This window comes from Xiphophorus hellerii, chromosome 15, assembly GCF_003331165.1.
Source record: "Xiphophorus hellerii strain 12219 chromosome 15, Xiphophorus_hellerii-4.1, whole genome shotgun sequence".
NCBI lineage: Eukaryota > Metazoa > Chordata > Actinopteri > Cyprinodontiformes > Poeciliidae > Xiphophorus > Xiphophorus hellerii.
In genome coordinates, this window is record NC_045686.1 from 6,944,785 (window position 1) to 6,964,197 (window position 19,413).

General features: G+C 36.5%; 1 protein-coding gene across 2 annotated transcripts in view; it reads left to right on the forward strand.

The window, feature by feature from the left end:
* Positions 1-9,614, forward strand: part of fndc1 (fibronectin type III domain containing 1) — a 34,817-nt gene extending 25,203 nt beyond the window's left edge. For both annotated transcript variants that reach the window (XM_032585865.1, XM_032585864.1), the window contains 7 exons: positions 1,196-1,432; positions 3,014-3,122; positions 6,168-6,247; positions 6,448-6,477; positions 7,493-7,654; positions 7,735-7,857; positions 8,209-9,614. In XM_032585865.1, coding sequence (XP_032441756.1) covers positions 1,196-1,432; positions 3,014-3,122; positions 6,168-6,247; positions 6,448-6,477; positions 7,493-7,654; positions 7,735-7,857; positions 8,209-8,324 — 857 coding nt within the window. In that variant the 3' untranslated portion in view covers positions 8,325-9,614. The remainder of the gene's footprint in view (positions 1-1,195; positions 1,433-3,013; positions 3,123-6,167; positions 6,248-6,447; positions 6,478-7,492; positions 7,655-7,734; positions 7,858-8,208) is intronic.
* The last annotated feature ends 9,799 nt before the right edge of the window (positions 9,615-19,413 follow it).

Here is a 19,413-nt window from a genome sequence, read left to right on the forward strand (position 1 = left end):
GAGCAGTTAATATCAGCTTAATTTTTCTTGCAGTTCTTGCTCATTGCTTTGAAATCAAAATTTTGTCTCTTTTCCTAAGTGTGTATGTCCAAATGGTTTTAAATGCATCTGTGCTGATATTGTATCTGTTTCATTGAGGAGAGCCAATATTTAAACTCGATTTTAGGAAAAGAAGCCAGTATATCACAACTGTTTGTGTAAATTGCACATGAGAAACTCCTTGTGAAGTGAAAGAAGGTGTTCCACAACTGTTCTCACTGTGTGTCTCTGTAATACTTAACGGCTATCAAACTGACTTTGACTTTTGAAATTTCAACAACATCCAGCAATTTTTGAGGGTGACAAGACATCTGGTTACCATAAAATCTGATTTTGATCCATCAAGGACAAGGGTATTACTCTCCATGCAGAGAGGGCCATTGGCCGCTGAACCTTTACAGTATGTTATCCTTGACTAATGGCTGTTTTTTACTTACAAACAGATTAAATGCATACTGTCACTCTCATTTATGTTGATATTTGAGAGGAGCCTTTTAAAAAGTAAAATTTATGACCATATCCTTATAAATACAATATGAATGAATCTGTTCCAAAGGCGAGCTACAATGATGCAACAATGCTGAACACCCACAGATTTATAATTCACATGACCATGTGAAAGCTATCATTCTTCCACGTTAAAAATGGAAATCATAAAAGCTGAAGTGTCTGGCCTCAGCGCAGATAGATGAGTCTGTTGGCTCAACGTGGAGACTTCCTCCTCCAAGTTTATTCGATTAATATTTTTAGGTCCACATCAGCTGCTTGCTGACATGCTTTAGAAAAAATAAAGTGTCTGACAGAGACTCCTGCAGCCTTTGATTTCTGGTTTGTCTGAACAAATTTTACTCAAAAAATATGCCCTAATGATTCTCAATATCTGAGGTGAAAATATTTTTGTCATAATTTGTTTCAGAGCTAATCTATTGGCTATCCTGAAAATGATTTTAACTGATACAAATTAATGCTGTATATTTCAGTTAAAATGTTTTTAGACCTAGACTTTGAACTATAATATTTACTATGCATTTTCTGAACATCATCTGCCCATGGGAAAAGTAATTTAGAGTTTTATTTTAAAACGACATATCTGTATTAAGACACATCCAATATCAGCATGCCTCACTGAAATAAATAACCTTGTTTTGGCCTTCAGCTCCTTTTGTGAACTACATCCAGAAGGACCCAGGTGCACCTTGCTCTTTAACGGAGGCTCTGGAGTACCTTCAAGTAGATGTCCTGGAAAACTTGATGGAGAAGGACCGCATGGCAGTCAATCAGAACCAGCCTCCAAAACACAAACCTCAAAACTTCACCGTGGTTGCCATGGAAGGTTGTCACTCTTTTATCATCCTGGACTGGGACAAACCTCTGAAGGATGATATGGTGTCAGGTAAGGAGTTATTTCCCAAAACAAAGCTGTACTTGCTCAAGTACTCCCACATTTTAAATGATGAAAACAAACACAATGTCAACTTTGAATCAGTGGCTCTACCAGCAACACCTCTATTTACCAAAATGTACACCAAATCGTTGCTTTCCTTTTATCCATACACAGTTATTAGTTGTTAATAAAGGTTAAAAAAAAGAAAAGAAAAACTTTAAAAAATTCTGTTTAAATGCACTACATCTTAACCATTGTGTTATATCTTTGTGTAATCCTCAATTCCATAACTAGCAGAGGGTGCCCTGCTGAATTTTGGGATGGTGAGGCCCATCCACTGCCATAGGAGCATACCCTCTGTGCCTTGATGTTACTAGTTCTTTGAAAGAGTCGGCGTAATCATTGCTATGTCCCTGTTTAATATTAGCAGAGCACCATGTACATTGAAAACATGTCTGCTTCCAAAATTCTTGAATGTCAGTGCTGCTGTGGAGACCATCCCCATGGCCTTGTCACGTCAGTTTATATTTCCGCATGAAGTTCCACAGGTGAGGTTTTACTCTTAAGAACAGGAGCCAAAAAAAAGCCCTAGTGTTCAACTAAATGGAACCTGTTTCATCAACCTCTTCTTTTCTGCGGTTTGGCAAATATGTTTAACATGTTTTTAGGCATTCCTCATGACTCACTTTGAAGAATTGGTCCCAGAAGTGTTCTGCGAAAACCAAAAAATTGTTTCTAAATGAACACATGCAAAATGGTTGCTTTACTCCTACCGTTTCACATGGAAAATTTAAAAATAAATAAATAAATTTGTCGACCTGCATTATGACATAAGGAAAGTATGTAACAAAGAATAATCGGAAGAAAACAACCAACTGTATGAGGCTAGTGAGCTATCAGGGTAACAGTCTGGTCACATAGAGAAACAGTGTGTTTCCTTTGGCAGACAAACACAGTCTGCTGGTCATGCTGTGGACTTCATCCTCTGATGTTTAAAACAGATAGACGGTGTGCTGTTACTTGTGTTTTCTTTCTCTCTTTCTTTTGTACTTCTTCTCCTCTCAGCCTATTGAACTTTGCATGTAACCTGTCTCTTGAAAAGGTTTCTCTTCTCCATATTTTGCCCCTTTACAACCACAAATGGAATAATTTTAGATATTCTATCTGAAAAAACAAAGTCACTTTTATTGTCCTTCACACAGAGAGTGCCCAGCTGTTTTGGTGCAGCTCCAGTTAAAACAGATGGAAAAGTCAGGAGGTCCAATAGACTCAATCGGTAGTTGAGTGTGTTGCAGAGATGGTTACCACAATTTTCAAATGAATAACTGAGGGTCACATGACCTGAAGAAACCGAGCAGCGTTTAGGGAATACTCAGTGCAGCCGAGCCAGACAGGAAACTTTATTAATTTTTAAAGAAACCCAAGACTCCTTTCAAGCTTTTTGGCATGTCATAATAGTATGCATATATTTTATTCTGTTTTTAAGTAACTGCTATCAAATAAATTCTGAATAGTCATCAAGAGTAAAATATAAAATGTAAGTGTTTTGACGAAAAGGATTACAATTTACTTTTGCATTGCTTCCTAAAGGTTATATGGTCCACAGTGCTTCTTATGACGACGTCCTCAACAACAGGTGGTCGTCCAAAATCTCCAATGGGACCCACCTGCCTGTGGAAAATCTCAAGCCCAACTCCAGGTAACAGATGTAATGGCGTGTGTTTGTACCACTGCACAATTCATGCATATTTGCTTAGAGTGAGGTTCATGTCTGGTGTTCAAGTGATTTACCGAACAATCTGTGACTGGGGAGGCATAAAAAGAAGAGCCAGATTTTAAAGAGATCTGCTTCGTTCTGATATTTTTACAGTGTAAGCTGATCTCACTGTGGGGTTCTTCCCAGCCTTTTATAAAAGTGTATGTATGTCAAACCAGATTCATGCAGTTCAGAGTAGATTGTGAGCTGGACCCTGTAAAATTCAGAAAAGCCTTCTCAGAGTACAGTAAATTGGGTAAATGGAGGCAGGCACAGAAACAGATTTAAACCTAATGCGACACGTGGCTGTAAAATTCTGTTGAGAGCTTAGAAAATTGAACAATGTCAACACAGCACTTATTTTCCAACCTTCACTAACAGATACGGCATACTCTGCCTGTTTCTGGTGTTAGAGTTTCCAAAACCTTGTTCCGCTGTTTTAACAATTCAATAATGCAAACATAAACCCAAGAGAGCTGCTGTTGGAAGCTCAAAGCCTATCTACAATTGCATGAAAGTTCCTAGCAGATGTTTGTTCAAGGTTGACTTCTACTTTAGCCTATTGTCTGCAACAGCACAGCTTATTTCTCTTTACATTGACAGTGTTTGATAAGTTTTGAATTCTGCATTTACCATATCTCACTTAGCATTAAATACCTCAATTAAGCATGTGACAATATCTAACAAGATTATGTAATGGTATGGCTTCAAAATGGCAAAAGCTGTAATTCCTAAAAATAAAAAAAAAGTACTGGAGAAAGTACAAGAGACTGCTAGAATTTTTTTCCTGTTGGATAAAGTATTAAAAATGCAGGGCTGTCTCTTACCCACATGCTCCTGCGCACTATTGCTTGGATAGCAGAAAAGATGTTGCTACATTTTTCCCTTGTTTACAAGAAAGACAAACTTGGTGACTTTTTCAAGGTACGGATTTTGGGCAAGACATGTTTATTTATGTTGCAATAATCATACACAGGATAATTCAAGGAGCTTTACATATGAATAATGGAACATGGAACAAATGTAGAAAAAACAACCAGCATTGCATAAAAACTATGCATTTAAAATAAAATAAATCTAAGTTTGACATAGGGTTAGGGCCACCTACCCAAGTGGCAGAGCTTTTCCATTCATTTTGACGCTGCATAGCACAAGTGAAATAATACATTAATATTTGACTATAAGTAATGAGTAATTAGCCAGCTAATTAGCTTGTGTGCAATGGACTAGCATCTATTTCAAATGAAAGCAATTAGATCGTATTATGAGTTTGTTTGAAATACCTATCTACAGTATATACCATGATACTGTGAAACAAAGTAATTTTCCTTGAAGATAATTCTTCCATGAGAATCTCATGTTGCCCATCCAAATAACTAAATAAAAAAAAACATGTTTTGCTTTCCAATTTTATTGATTGGTTATTAAATAAATATCCTTTTATGGATATTTATTGTATAATTTTTTGTTCACTTTGTTCTTTGGCTTAGAAAGATATAAAATAAAAGCTAAACAATGTGGCTAAAACACATATTTAAATTGTACACTAATACATTCATCCAATTTTGCTTAAAATTGTATGAATTGGGTTTCACGTGGTAACATTTACAATATACCCATGTCTTGTCTCATACCTACACCCACATACTGTTTGAAAAATACAGTTTGGCTCTTACCAAACACCTGCCACCAAGCGCCACAATTGCATGCAGGAGTTTTCCACAAGTTCTCAAGTTGGGTTTTCCTTCCTGGCAGCTACTTTCTACCAAAGATCATATTGTGTTTTCTTTTAAGTTGAAAGCTCCCTTTGGTTGCCAGAAGTATTCAACCACAGCAGTGTTACACCTCTCTGCATATCCTCACATGGAAAATTCCTGCTTTTCATAGGACTGACTAAATGGTAGAATGATAAATTAACCTCACTGTTATTTTAGACTCCTCATAGTCCTGCAGAGCATTTTACAATTTTCTTCTCATTCAGAGATCACCACAATACAGATATGAAAACATTAATTTCAAACATTTTATTTAACTTGTGGTAAAGCTATGATACATAATTGGGTACACGTGTTAATAAAATCTGTTCATGACTACTTGCACATACAATTATTTTGTCACTCTAAATAACATCAGTTTTAAATGACTCGATTGTATTGGTGCAGCATTTTGCACTCTGTTTTAACACTCTGTCTCGCATTCACTGGACACAGTTCCTTCCTTTTGCCTTTTACATTACATCATCTCTCAGCAGCTGCATTGCTTTATTGTCTCTCGCTCTGAGAAACATTTTGGTCAATGTCGTCATATGGTCGTAGTGATTGGATCCAGGCTTGTGGCTGCATGTGATGAAATCTTTTGGGTAGAAAGTGATGGACCATGAACATACTGTATGTGGCCTTGCAATGTTGCAGAGTCAAAAAATATTGCGTAAATCAGCCATTTGCAGTTGAAAATTTGCAAAATCTTCTAGATATCTACTGTGTCTTCATTGTGAGAGGACTTTATAATTCATCACCTACCTAGAGAGAGGGTGCGTTCAGTGCATGAGTTTGTTTTGCCCTTTGGCAATAAAATGTGTGACATGTACTAAAGCTCTCAGTCAGAAATGTCTCAGTAGACTACACTCCTCACATCCCCATTTTTCCATTTGCGCTGAACAATTAAAAATCTATTTAACTGCCTCACTCTTTCCACAGGATTCTTTCCCCTCACTTTTATATTCATCTTGTACACTTATCTGTTGAGTCGATCTCTCTAAACGTTTCTTTTTCACTCTCAATCACCTTTTTCTTAACTCCCACTTCCCTAGGGTCCTTTCAGCAAACAGCTTCTCTACAGCCCTCTAAGCCCTTGAATCAGAGCAGCTAAAGCATGCCAAGTCATCTGCTGCACTCATTATCTTTTCCAGTCATAACACATTGGGCGGAATGACACTGTAGCCACTGAATCCCTCATTAAATCTCAGCATTGTGCTCTTCTTGAATGCAGGTACTACTTCAAAGTGCAGGCCAAGAATGTGTTTGGTTTGGGACCATTCAGCGAGACATTAACCTATGTCACTGAATCAGGTATGTCTGCAAAAATACATATTGAGATCCTTTTGTTGAAATATTCAAAACAGCTCTCTATGTTATTTGTATTGTATGATAGTGAAGGTACAAGATGTGAACAGGAGAATAGAGATTAGTGATCATTGTTTCCATATTCATTTCAGTATTTCAAAGTTAATTTTTCGTTTTGAATGACATTGTCATATTTCTCCTTTCAGATGATCCTCTTCTCATTGACAGACCACCTGGTGAGTCTTTCCACTAATGTTTGATTTCAAAAGTAGTATTTTAAAAAAAGAAAAATTTATTCATATGCTACTTGACAAAAAAGAGATGTGAACTGATGTACTGATTTATTCAAAGTAAAATACATTAAAAAAAATAAAAACTTAGTCAATATATCGAGGAAGTACTTAGGAAATAGAAATTAGAAAAGCAGAAAAACCAGAGTCATGTTTGAGAACTTTCCCCTTTAGGAACATTTTCCTGGAGCCGGGGATAGTCTTTATTTTTTCCACTGTAGATGCTCATGTAAAACAGATTGGCAAGATATAAGTGTATCCCCCCATTACTTTACCCTGAACCTTCAGGATGGAAGTAAGTGGATGTAAGTTGAAACTCTTTTGCAACTCAATATATTTAAGCTCAAAATTATTCATAACCTTGGCAAATTGATTATTGTTTCATTGTTGCATTGTGTCATTCTGTTATTAATGAACCTATCAGGAACAAACACCTCGGTTGAATGAAAAATAATGTTAAGCCTAAATCTGTCGGGGCTATGTAAATTTTGGTCTAACTGTTTTTTTCAGTGACATTAAAAATATCTAGGAAGATAAATATCAAATTTCCACTGTTGGCCATTTTAAGATTTACAGCCTCTGAATCATGAGGGGAAAAAAAAACAATTTAGGGTTTTAAGTTGTTTGTTTCAATTTTTTTTTACAGCATTAATGTTCTAAGGGACATACAAAAACAACCACAACTCCCCCAGGAATGTGTCGTCTGGCAGATTTTTGCTCATAAGAAACACATTGATGTGTGTATGTGTAATTCTCTTTTAGGACACACCATTCTGAGTTTATTAATAAAACATCTGCTAATATTAGATGTTTGCTTTGAGTCTGATGCCGTTTTAATTCTGTCAGTTTAAAATGCTGCCACATGTTGTGGAGACAACAACTATTCTTCTTTACACTTTTTCAGCAGCAGGCAAGATATTAATATACAACAATTCCTCTTCTGTTTTTTCCATGTCATTAGGTGGAGAACCAATCTGGATTCCTTTTACCTTCAAGTATAACCCAGTCCACAGCAGCTGTAAGGGCAGTCAGTATGTCAAGCGGACGTGGTACAGAAAGTTTGTGGGTGTCGTTCTGTGTAACTCTCTACGCTACAAGATCTTTATGGGAGACGGCCTGAGAGGTAACACATTAACTTAGAAGTGTGGAGTATTTCTAAAAAACTTGATTTATTCAACTTTTCAAATAATTTCTATTCCCCAGAGCCTTTTTACAGTATAGGAGATACATTGGGCCAAGGTGAAGACCACTGCCAGTTTGTGGACTCCCACAAGGACGGAAGAACGGGGCCAGCCTACCTCTCAGAAACTCTGCCTACAGCACAAGGCAAACACAAACAGCTGCACACATGGCTTACGACTTATCATTTTTTTTCCTTGCAGACTGACTATAAATAGTTAGGCTGCAAGACCAAAGAATTCCTTTTTTTATCTATGTTACGCACACAAATCCAAAATAAAGTTTGAATGGAAACTTGCTTTGTATTGGCAGACTAAAAATATGCAGGTTTTGTAAAAAGGCAGTGTTGTTAAACCATTAATTAGTTGATTTATTCTGAATTTTGCTAGATGGAAAATATTAGCAAATATTAAATATTGATTGTTTTTCACCAAAAGTGTATGTTTGGTTTGAAGTCCTAATAACATTCTGTTCTTTGGTAAATCCTCTGTATTACAGGATATTACCGTGCCTACAGACAGGAGCCAGTTACGTTTGGAGTCATTGGCCGGCGTACATCACATCCATTTGTGGGCTGGTATGAATGTGGGGTTCCCATCCCTGGAAAGTGGTAACTCTGCTTGAAGAGGAGACATTTTCCATGAAGTTGAACAGCTCGGCATCCTGCTACAGGCTCTCACCTGCTGGTTTTGTTCATTAAAAACAGACTTTTACCAACAAGCACAAAAACACCACTATATTGTAATATTGCTTCAAATAACAAATACAAATATGTACTTTTAACTGCTAGGTATATTCCATTACAATGCACTTTTTAATATAAAACAGTCTGTATATGAGAGAAAAGAAGTTTGGTCTTGCTTAGCATACTTGGTATTACAAGTGTTCCTCTACTATTAACAGAGACAGGTCCTTACCCAGTGTTATTTATCTCATTGATAACAAACCCACATGTGGTAAATCCGGTGACACTGGACCAAAACAGAAACTGCAAGATAAACTGTACAAACAAGCACTAGAGATGTGTATAGGTCTGTTTATTTTCTATCTATGGGATTTGTATTACGTATTGTTATGACTTTGTTTTAACTATTTGTGTTCTACACCCATCATATTGTTTTTAATACCCCATTTGTATCGCTTTGAAAATTTAAATATTACAATGTAAGTTTTATATGTATACGGACAAAGAATAAAAGATTAATTATGTGCTCAGGAAATGTCAGACGTTGAATAAAGGTGCTATGACAAACAACTGCAATCCAAAAACAACAGTTATATTATGCTTCCTCTGCTACCAAATTTTGAAACATTACGTACTTTTACTTTCACAATGCTTTTGAACATGTGGGAAAGACAGGCAGTGCAGAAAATCAAGTTAAAATTAAATTCAATGCAGAGATTATTTCCTCTTAGGGGTGCACGGATTGCAGTTTTCTGGCCAATTGCCGATCTTCAAAAGGCCTGACCTGAAAATTTCGATTTTCATGGTTTTGTCTGAAATGTTGCTAAATATGGCAAGAAACTTGATCAGTTTGTAACAGTGGGTTGACTATTGTTAACTGCAGACATGCAGGCCTGACCTGATAAGTGGATTTGTCAGACAGAGCAAAAGAGGACACTGACTGGCTTTTAGACCTTTGTCGAGGATTGGCTAAATCAATTCCACATGTCTTGCTATGAATCTGAAGAGTCCTCTGACTGAAGACTGCTGATTTTACCCAACGGTTTTAAAGTAATGGGTCATAAACAGCCGGCAGCTTAACTTCATGGCGTGCTGAGGAGGTAGCTCAATAAGGGAAACAATGCCTCACACGTCACTTCTGCGGACGTTCAAACATGAAAAAGAGCATCATCAGAAAATGCTGCACATTAAAAAGGCTGTGGGCATAATGTTGGCTGGAGGTTGCACTGTGATTTGTGGTTTGTGGTAAATTGTGTCAGGCTACAAAAGCTGGTGCAGTCTTGCACCAAACTTTCCAAACAGCAATACTTAAATCAGTCACAGACATCACAGAGCATTTGCACTATTAATTAAGGTTATAATTATGCAAACTTCATTTGCAACTGAGTTTTCTATGCAATGGCCTGTATCCTTTTTTTTTTTACCACTTCAACAAACTGATCTAATCTTCAGTGTTACACATGGAAAGACTCTTAGAGAAGAAAATGCATTAAACCAACTGCAACCAGTTTTCTTTCCTCAATTGTATAAGGCGTAATCCAATTACTTAATATGTTTGTTGGACCATTCTGATACATGCAGATAAAATCTTTCATGGACTGGCTTCATTTTTATTTCCCAAGCCAGGTGTGATGGTTCAAGTTGACTGCACCATTTAAACACTAATTATTCTTAATCGGTCATAAATAACTATGATACAAAAGGCAAAGGGTACAGTTATGAACGGGTCAGCACCACAGTAAACTGGGTGGAAAAGTTCTTACAACAGCGTTGGATTACTGAAGGGGTCTGCTTTGTATTTGTTGCCAAGGAGTCATTACTGCATTTATGGGATTTTGAGATTATTTCTCAGACGTCAGATGGATTGTTGTTTCTCTAGAGTTCAAAAGCCTTAACCTCTTTTCTCTTTTCTAATCTTTCCTAACAGTAATTATGAGCATTTTTCTGTCAAATTTGATTCTAGGAACGATATTTATGATATTCAGAAGATGTTTAAACTCATACTGTGCTGTATTTTTATTCTACATTCACCACAATAACAGAAAAGTCTTATTATGAGGAGGACTGTGTACTTCTGAAGAATGAAAAAGTATTTCCCCTGAGAAAACTAAGTGTTTTAGGGCTTGTTTTCAGATTTGCAGCAGACCGATTAGTCATCACTCTGATGGGTTATTAGTGCAGATTGTATGCATTCTTTCCAGGTATGCTTAGACAGGGTGTAAGTCTCTGCTATCATATGTTTTCAGTGAGTGATGCACATCTCTTTGCCCTCAAAACATTTTTATTGGCTGCTGCTATAGACCTGGGTGGAAAAATATCATCCATTTCAACCACAATAAGAAAAACAACCCTTCTCTTGCACATAAGATGGGTCATACAAATCTTTTTGGGTCAGAAAATGAGAATAGGAGCAGATGTAAGCAAAGGAAGAAAAGCACAACATTGTCCTGTGCAGAATTTTCAGACATAAATCTGCACACAAGTGAGAGAGAGCAGTCAAAGGTACAACTAGAAAGACCTTAAAGCAGAACATACATTTCCACTAATTTATCTCCGCTAGTGTTTTCTGAGAGGGATGAGATTTCATGTATCCTTCAGCTGCAGAAAGTTGTCCTGGTAGTGAAGCAGCAAAGTCGTCCAAACCATCACAACACTACCTCCATGTTTGACAGTCGGTATGTTCTTTTTGTGAATGTGATGATGTGTTAATGTGGATCGTCAAAATATTTCTTGGGGTAAGCTTTTGAATTATCTTTGGTCAGCACTTGGAACTCTTGTATAAATGTCCAGTCTCTTTTTCTTGTATATTGTTTGACCTTCCCTGAATTACCATTTAAAAACTGGAGTTTTATTTGCTCTGGTTATCTTTAGCCAGTATAAAATTTTGTTTGAAGATCTAAAACACTTCAATTTGACTAAAAGCAAACATGGAAAAGCTTTCTATGAAGGCCAGATACTTTTTTACAGCACTGTAAAAACACATTTGTCGATGAAGAACAATGTTTTAGAGAAATTTCCATTTTCAAATACAAAGGGGTTTCAGTTTGCGGCATTAATCAACTCCACCACAACAAGTCAGACAGCAAGTCATCACAACGTTGCACTCGTTCACTTTTTTCCAAGCAGAAGTAGAATGCTTTTCCTCATGCTGCCTGTCATGTTGATAAATTGGAGCTAGACTTTTGATGTCATTTGCTTTTTGCTTTGGTCCACAACCAGGAAATAAAATGAATCTCTTCCAGTTGACTGCTTGTGACAGACTCCCTTTGCACACCAGTTATTTTCACCAGGCACAATTGAAATCTGTTTTAGAGATCAGTATCACAGTTGCAGAATGACCCTCTGGTGAAAGTATAATGAGTCTCTCCATCTTCTTGTATCTTTAGCAGAAGCACTTAACTCATAGCAGTCGTTGATCCATGCCTTTGTTGTGACTAATGACTTTTGTAGGTTCCCTAGCCCTAACTGTCTAAATTGTGTATAATCTGCAATAAACTTAGATTTTCCTGCCTCTGGCTACTGAAAATGGTTGATCCTACAACCATCAACAGGACAAAGCAATTAAGTAGAATAGGTGTAGTTATCTATCCATCCTCTTTGTAATTGCTTTGTCCTCAACTATAATTACCTCAAGATTGGCTGTTAAATCACTTTCAAACTCCAGCATTAATGTTGTTATAGAAAAGACAAAAAAAACCCACTTGTCTGCTGCTGCACTTCCAGTGATAATACTGATCTGTGATGGCAGAAGAGTATAAAAATATGAAGTCAGTGTTTGTGTCAGGGAAAACAAGAACTCAACTGTAAATCACAATATAGATTGGTTCAAAGAAGTTACAACCATCTGACAAAAGGCACATTGTATTCATCATGCCCACTAAAAATACTTTCTCTATGGTCATGTTGATACAATACAGTACAACCAAAGTTACCCTAAAATTGAAAGAAAACATCAGAAACCATTCCAGTACATGATGAAGCTCTCGAGTCATCCTGGAAGCTTTGGCTACCCATGGTAGTTTCCCCTATGGTAAGTGGTTAAGAGCCAAATACCAATTCAAGATTTCAGGTGGCAAATGACCACTGAAAGTAATGATCTTAGTCTGGATTTGAAAGGCCAGTGGTTGTGGGGTTGGCACCTGCTTGCTGTGAGAATTGACTCCTGGGGATGCCAGGTTCAAAAATCCTGACATCTCTCTATCCAATAGCACTGGAGACTCAGAAGGCATTCCCAAGCCAGAACGGATGCATAGTACCTTAATCAAGTTGTGGCTTTGCCCTGGGCTCTTCTCCAGATGGGAAGCACCCAGAAAACCACCAAATATAGGCATCCTGATCAGAAGTGCAAGCCACCTCATCTGTGGTTTGGATGCTACCAGGACCCACCCTGTTTGTGGTGATCATGGATAGGATCTCAGGGTGTTGTAAAGAGAAACCATGTCTGGTTTGGGAATTTCAAGGTCCAATTTCTTTTGTTCTCTTAAATGTATGACCCTGTGAATGAACTGGAGCAGTTTGCAGCTGAGTGTGCAGTAGCCAGGATGAGAGTCAGCTAGCTAAAATGTTCAGATTCTTTCCTGTATTACCACTACTCTTGCTTTTGACTGAAGGAGGAGAAAGTCTTAAGAGAATTTAGGGAGATCAAAGCAAGGATTGTGTAAACACATAATATGAAGTGTTGACTAAATTCAACCGTATGCATATATTCAAGTCAACACGTGTACAAAACGCTGAGTTTTCAGTTTACCTAGGAATGCTGACATTTCTGTCAGTCATCAATAAAGGGAGAAACATCATAAGTCAGCTGTTTCTGAGTGGTTGTCAAATTATCTGGAAGCATTTTTGAATGTGTGTGTAAGAAGTGCTGATCGCTAATATAAAGAAGGGCAAAAGGCCATTGCTGCTTGATTGAGTCCAGGCTCTGCTGACTTTCCACACATGGATCTTACATCATGCGTTAATCTCCTTCTCAAACTGTCCTTGCAGAGCCAGACAGCTCCTCTTGAAATGATTCCTTTTCTTAAGAAAGAGCTCACATCCATGCATTTGAATTTAACACCAAATTTGAGTAATTAGTGGGAAGAAAAAAGAGTGTTGTTTTGAGCAAATGTAGATGTCATTCCTTTTCCACATGTCGCTTTTTTCTTTAATTCTTTCTGATTGAAGTGAGTCACACACACAATGTGAGCTGGAAAACACTTCAGCTCCATTCTAGTGAGCTGAAATCATCCCGAGAATCAGGTCAGGATTAAATACAGACGAAAAAGAGCAGAAAAGGTTGAGAAACAGATACTTGAAGAGAAAACTTCAAAGCACTGTAGTTTTTTAGGTTTTCAGTATGATTATTATGCTTAATGTAGAGTGCTATAAACCTGCTCCTATTTGTCTCTTCTTGTGGAATACTTTTAACAAGAAAAAAAAAAACATCACACTAAAGGTACATGTTTAAAATGCTTACCATGAAATATTACAAATACATAGATATTCGGACATAGTCTTGTGGAAAAAATATAGACATCATTAAATATTCAGTACTTTAAAAATAACTTTTACAGCTTAAAAGTCTAACTTATTTTTTACATCTGGTGATTTAATTACAACCAAACAAAAAAGATGTTTAATCTTTGCAGATTAAATAGTTTTTGTAGATCTTTAATCTACAAAATATCTCACAGAAAATGTGTATTCTAATTAAAGATAAAGTTAGGAATACCTAACGTCTAACTGATAGTCCAATCTATGTCATTTTTAATGCTTTTTATGCTAAGGCTTAGAGCAAAACAAAGTACAAACATGTGAAATATATGAGAAATATAGACCTCAGTGCTGCATTGCCTTTGATGAGGAAATAAAAATCCAGACACAATATGGTGATATGGATGATTAGAAATGAAAGACAAGAAACTGTCTAGGATCTCTAATCTTGCTTTCTAATCTTGCTTGATTTCAGGACTGATCTGACATGATGCTAAATGATAAACACACTCTCAAGTCAAAAATAACTAAATTTCATGCTTTATACACACACACACACATACAAATACATACACAGTACAGAAAAGAAAAAACAAGTGACATGTTCAAAGTTAATTACCAGGTAACCAGGTCAGGCTGAAGCAATGTCCTGATTCTGTTAGCAGTTCGAATTATTTTAAGACAGGAGTGTTCAAACTGACTTCAGGCTAAAAAAACATTGCCAGTTTCAGACAACATTAACTCAGCTGGTGAAGGATGTTTTCTTTAGCATTAAGCTTTGACAGTGACTGCCACAGACCATCTTCTGAGGTTTTGTGTGAGGTCTGACTCACATTTCACATTTTCTATAAGTCAGTAAACACACTGTGACAATATGCTGTTTATACATGAATGTGGATTACTAATTCACAGATAAAACAGTTCACTTTTTAACGTGAGCAAATCCCCCCTAAACCCAGCTTCTTTTAAACAATATACTGTTTTATTGGTCCCCAGCTAACAAATATTTTAGGAGCATGAGTAATTGTTTCCTAGACTTTGATTTCTTTTAACCACAGTCGCTTTGATAAGCTCTGACTAATAAATCTGACAAAGATCAAAATGAACTGAGACTTTTCCTTAGTTCTGACAGACATGACAGGAAGGAGCTTCAGTTGCTTTTATTTCTGTGACTGTTTTTACAGTTTTAAACATATAAATCCTCTACAGCAATAGAACCTTCCTTTAATGTTGAACAACATATTTTCAGTCATTTTCTGAAGTTTGACCCATACATGGAACCATGAATACATTTTACATGTTCAAACACATCAACAGTACTGGACGTGACTAATTTGATTGCATCAGTGGACTAACACCAATCCAAATGAATGAGACAAAATAAGTAGGTCATTATCATAAAAGTGAAAAGCAAACATTTTCTAGTGGATCAAGTAAATGCAGTATTATTAATTTTTCAATGCCTTATTGACCATCAAGTACTTTCCTTCTTTTTGAAATGCGTGTTTCAAATGTGAACTTATCATTTAGGGGCTGTTACACCGTTTTCTATTTTTCCAGGTATGTTAATATATTGAATTGTACTGAAGGTTCTATAAATATGCCTCTGCCAGATGCTTATTTTACGCTCTGCTTTGTACAGAGGGTCTGGGTCTTTGACAAGCTCTGATTTAGAAGGCGTAGTCTCTGTTGAGGTTTTAAATTTTACCCAATCGCTAACGTTTGTTAGCGATTGGGTAAGACACAGACATATAAAATTGCCTGTGTTGAAGTCCACCAATCCCCTCATGCAAAGAAATTAGTGCCGAGCTGAACGAGACAGCTGTTAATGTTAATTCAGTGTTTGGAAGTGTGGCCCACACAGGCTGAATGGTTTTATTCACTTCTGCCGCTGTCATTGCTAAAACTACAGGCAGACTACAGTTCTAAAACAGTGCAGAAAATCAACGTCATTATTTGCAACTTCTCCTTCTGTTCCGGTAGAAATTCTACCGCAGGGAATCCAAGTTAATGGGACAAACCCCAGACTGAGCTCTGAAGCAAGACTAGTGTCGAGCAGAACTGTGTAGAAAGGCAGTGGATAAGCTAGTAGTTTCCCTAAGTTTCCCCAGTTTACTTAGTTTCCCAAATAACTACAGTCACATTGTCTCTTTGTAGGTTACAGACAACACGTGAACAGCTTCCTATATCCGGCACTTACCTCCCTATATGGCTGTCTGCAGCTTTTTTCTTTTCTTTTTTTTTACCCCTCCTGGGGGTCTTTTGTGGGCTCTAGTGTCCCTTATATAAAAATAGGCTGACAGGATAGGGGGAAGAATAGGGAGGAGGAAGACATGCGGCAAATGTCTTTGGGTCCAGGAGTCGAACCGGCGACGGCCGCGTCGAGGACTCAAGGCCTCCAAACATGGGTTGCACTATCCCCTACGCCATCACGGCACGCCCCTGGCTGTCTGCAGCTTTTGACTGTGGGTAAATTCTTCATTCATACCTTCCTGTCTAGGTCACTCAGGGCATAAAGGCTCATATTTTAGAGATTCTACTTAGACACTGAAATATAACCTGTGTTTTGACTCTTCAATATCAAAACAACAAGTATTAAACCAGTACTAAAAGCTTCATTAAAGCTGCAGTATGTAACTTTTACTTGAAAAATTACATATTTGTTCAAACTTTCACTATGTTGTGTCAGTATAATATGTAACAGATAATTTGTGACAAAATCAATCTCCTCTACTTTCTCCCAGTGCTATCTGCAGAAATACACCAATCAGAGCAGTCAGTGAAGAAGGAAAGTCTTAGGCTGTCAATCATACTCGTGTACACAATGATCAATGTGTTAATGGAGGAGCTACGTATTTCTGTAGATACCAGATTATCTGTTCCATATTATACTGTCATGACATAGTGAAAGTTTTAATAAATATGTAAATAGTATGTTTTTTCTAAAATAAAAGTTACATACTGCAACTTTAATGAAAACTTAATTTGAAACCTACTCTCAAACTGTCTTCTGTTTATTGTCAAAAACAGAGGAAATCTGTTGGTGTGCAAATACTTTTTCACACTTATGTAGAAAAATGTAACTTTTTTTTTACTTTTATATTTTTAAAAATGTTAAGGTATTTAGGTTCCAAATATCTGTATGATTTACTCAACAACATCCATTCATTTGGTACAAAACAGTCAGCTACCACCTTTGTCTTCACAGACACCAATGTCCTCTTTAGCCTCTTGTTGGGTTTTCCATAAAAAAGTTAAATATTTTGCCTATTGGACCTAAAAATACACAAAGCATTTTTACAAAATACAAAGAAGGAAGGCAACACAGCAACTTAACTAGCAGGATTTAAATGTGTTCACTGTCAAAAAGTTGAGAATTTAATATGAACCTGATATTACATAATCTCCATCTAACTGATAATGAGCTCATATGACAGTGTGTTCCAGATCTTGGCATGTACATCTCATTAAATCAGCTCCACCACTCTTGTTGAAAGCCAAGTTGCTCAGATTTTCTGTTACATCATTTTTACATTCCACCTCTGTTGAGATCATCACTGGTAAGTCTGTGCCAGCAGGTTTCTTATTTTTTTAAAAAGTAAACATAAAGCTGGCAGAGCTTTTTTACATTTTGAAAATGCATTGTTTTGTAATGGGCTGCTTTTAAAACACTTTCCAACCTACATGTCCCAAAAGTATGAGTTCATCATAATTCCACGAGGGCAGTAAACTGCTCTGATACTACTATATCTGGCCAAAAGTACAATAAAACGTCTTGTGAGCAGATTCATAAAGCAAAATAAAGGAAGGCCAGGAAACTATCAGAATCTACAAAACCTTTTGATTTTATCACTGTAAGTTCTGTCAAATCAAATTTATATCAGAAAAAAAGTTATGGTTTTAGTTTCCATCAGAAGATAACAGAATGAATGTTTATTCAGTGTACATGAATAGTCCAAACAATCCAGTTTAAATGCTAGATTTTATGACTAAAATTAAACCCTGATAAATCATTTCACCTTTTCTACCTTTCTACATTTCTACATCCTTTTATAGGAAATATAAAAAGGATGCAAAAATAGCATATTTATTTTCAAATACAGCATTCAAACTATTTCAGTTTGTACCACTCATACACTGTGTTGAATCTATTTTTTGACCTCAGTTATCCTAATATGATTAGCTTGACATTTTGTAATTTACACCATTTAGATGAATAGAATCTTGTTGTACAAAATATATTAATTAGGAGAAGAAACAAGCAGGTTCTGATATACAGTAAAACTAAATATTACCCATTACTTTAGTGTTTTTAGATTTCAGTTTTACCATGTTTCTTTTGACTGGTATTAATATTCATTTTATGGATGACCCAGTCAAAGTGCTGATTGAATCGGATTCAAATGAGATTCACTGAACTGAATGTATGGAGAAAGGGAGCTAAAGATTAGGATGATGGCAACGCGGTCTTCCAACCTGAAAGACTTGGAAAACGGTAAATAATCAAAAAATATAAGTAGAAACATGCAGAAAGCTGATCAGCACTTCAAGAAGTATTTAAAAGAAATTTTGATATCAGTCACACTTCCTCCTGGGTTGCTGGTTACTTTGATGGTTGTAATGCCAATGAATACTTTTCCATCGAGTCTTATGAAGGTATGTGCTACAAATGTAAATTAAAACACAGGAATATATATTTATCAAAAATGACACCCATCATTCATTGTCTTGTATTTTGGGAGAGGTCTTAATCAGAAAAAAATGCTTCCTGGTTGAATAAAAATAACTCACAATTGACAGCGTTATAAATTTCGGATGTGCCGCATTATAAATTTCTAAAAATCCACCAAAAGTCTGCATTGGTTCTTTACTGAGTTAATTTCTGAATAAAACATAATAAACACTTTCATAAAAGTCTTGCATGATGCACAATAAGGAATGAATCCCACACTCCACCCTAATAAACAAAATACTTCACAGTCTGCTTTCTGGTTTAAACACTTTTGTTTTTTATTAAAAATAATAGGAAAAAAAGATTCAACTGTTGGTGAAGTTTCTGGTAATTCTACGGAAAGTTAGACTAGATATCGTGCACACAGCAAGAACCATTGAAATCACCATAATAGCTTAAATTACAAACACACTATAAAGGGAGGCATAACTAACATTTGCTCAAAATAAAGCAGACATTCATCAGTGTTCAACTTTGGCAGAGAAACTGTTTGAATTTGTTATGCCTTTTCTCAGTTCATTTATGAAGCAGAGAAAATGTGACACACTGACTTTTCCCTCTGAGGTGTTTATGTTATGTGAAGGTGAAGTATAGAGGTTATTCAGATGGACTCTCTCGCCATTTGCCTCTTGGTTTGTGAAGGTGCCTTGCAGCTGATGTGATCCTTCGCAGCGAGTGAGACTTGGCCTCTTGACAGGGCTAAACATGGTGTGATTGTAAATAATTATCAGCATTTATTTTAACCTAAAGTGGCACATCCGCAAAAGTGCAGAGCTCACATGTGGTGGAGCTACTTTTTCTATGACATCAC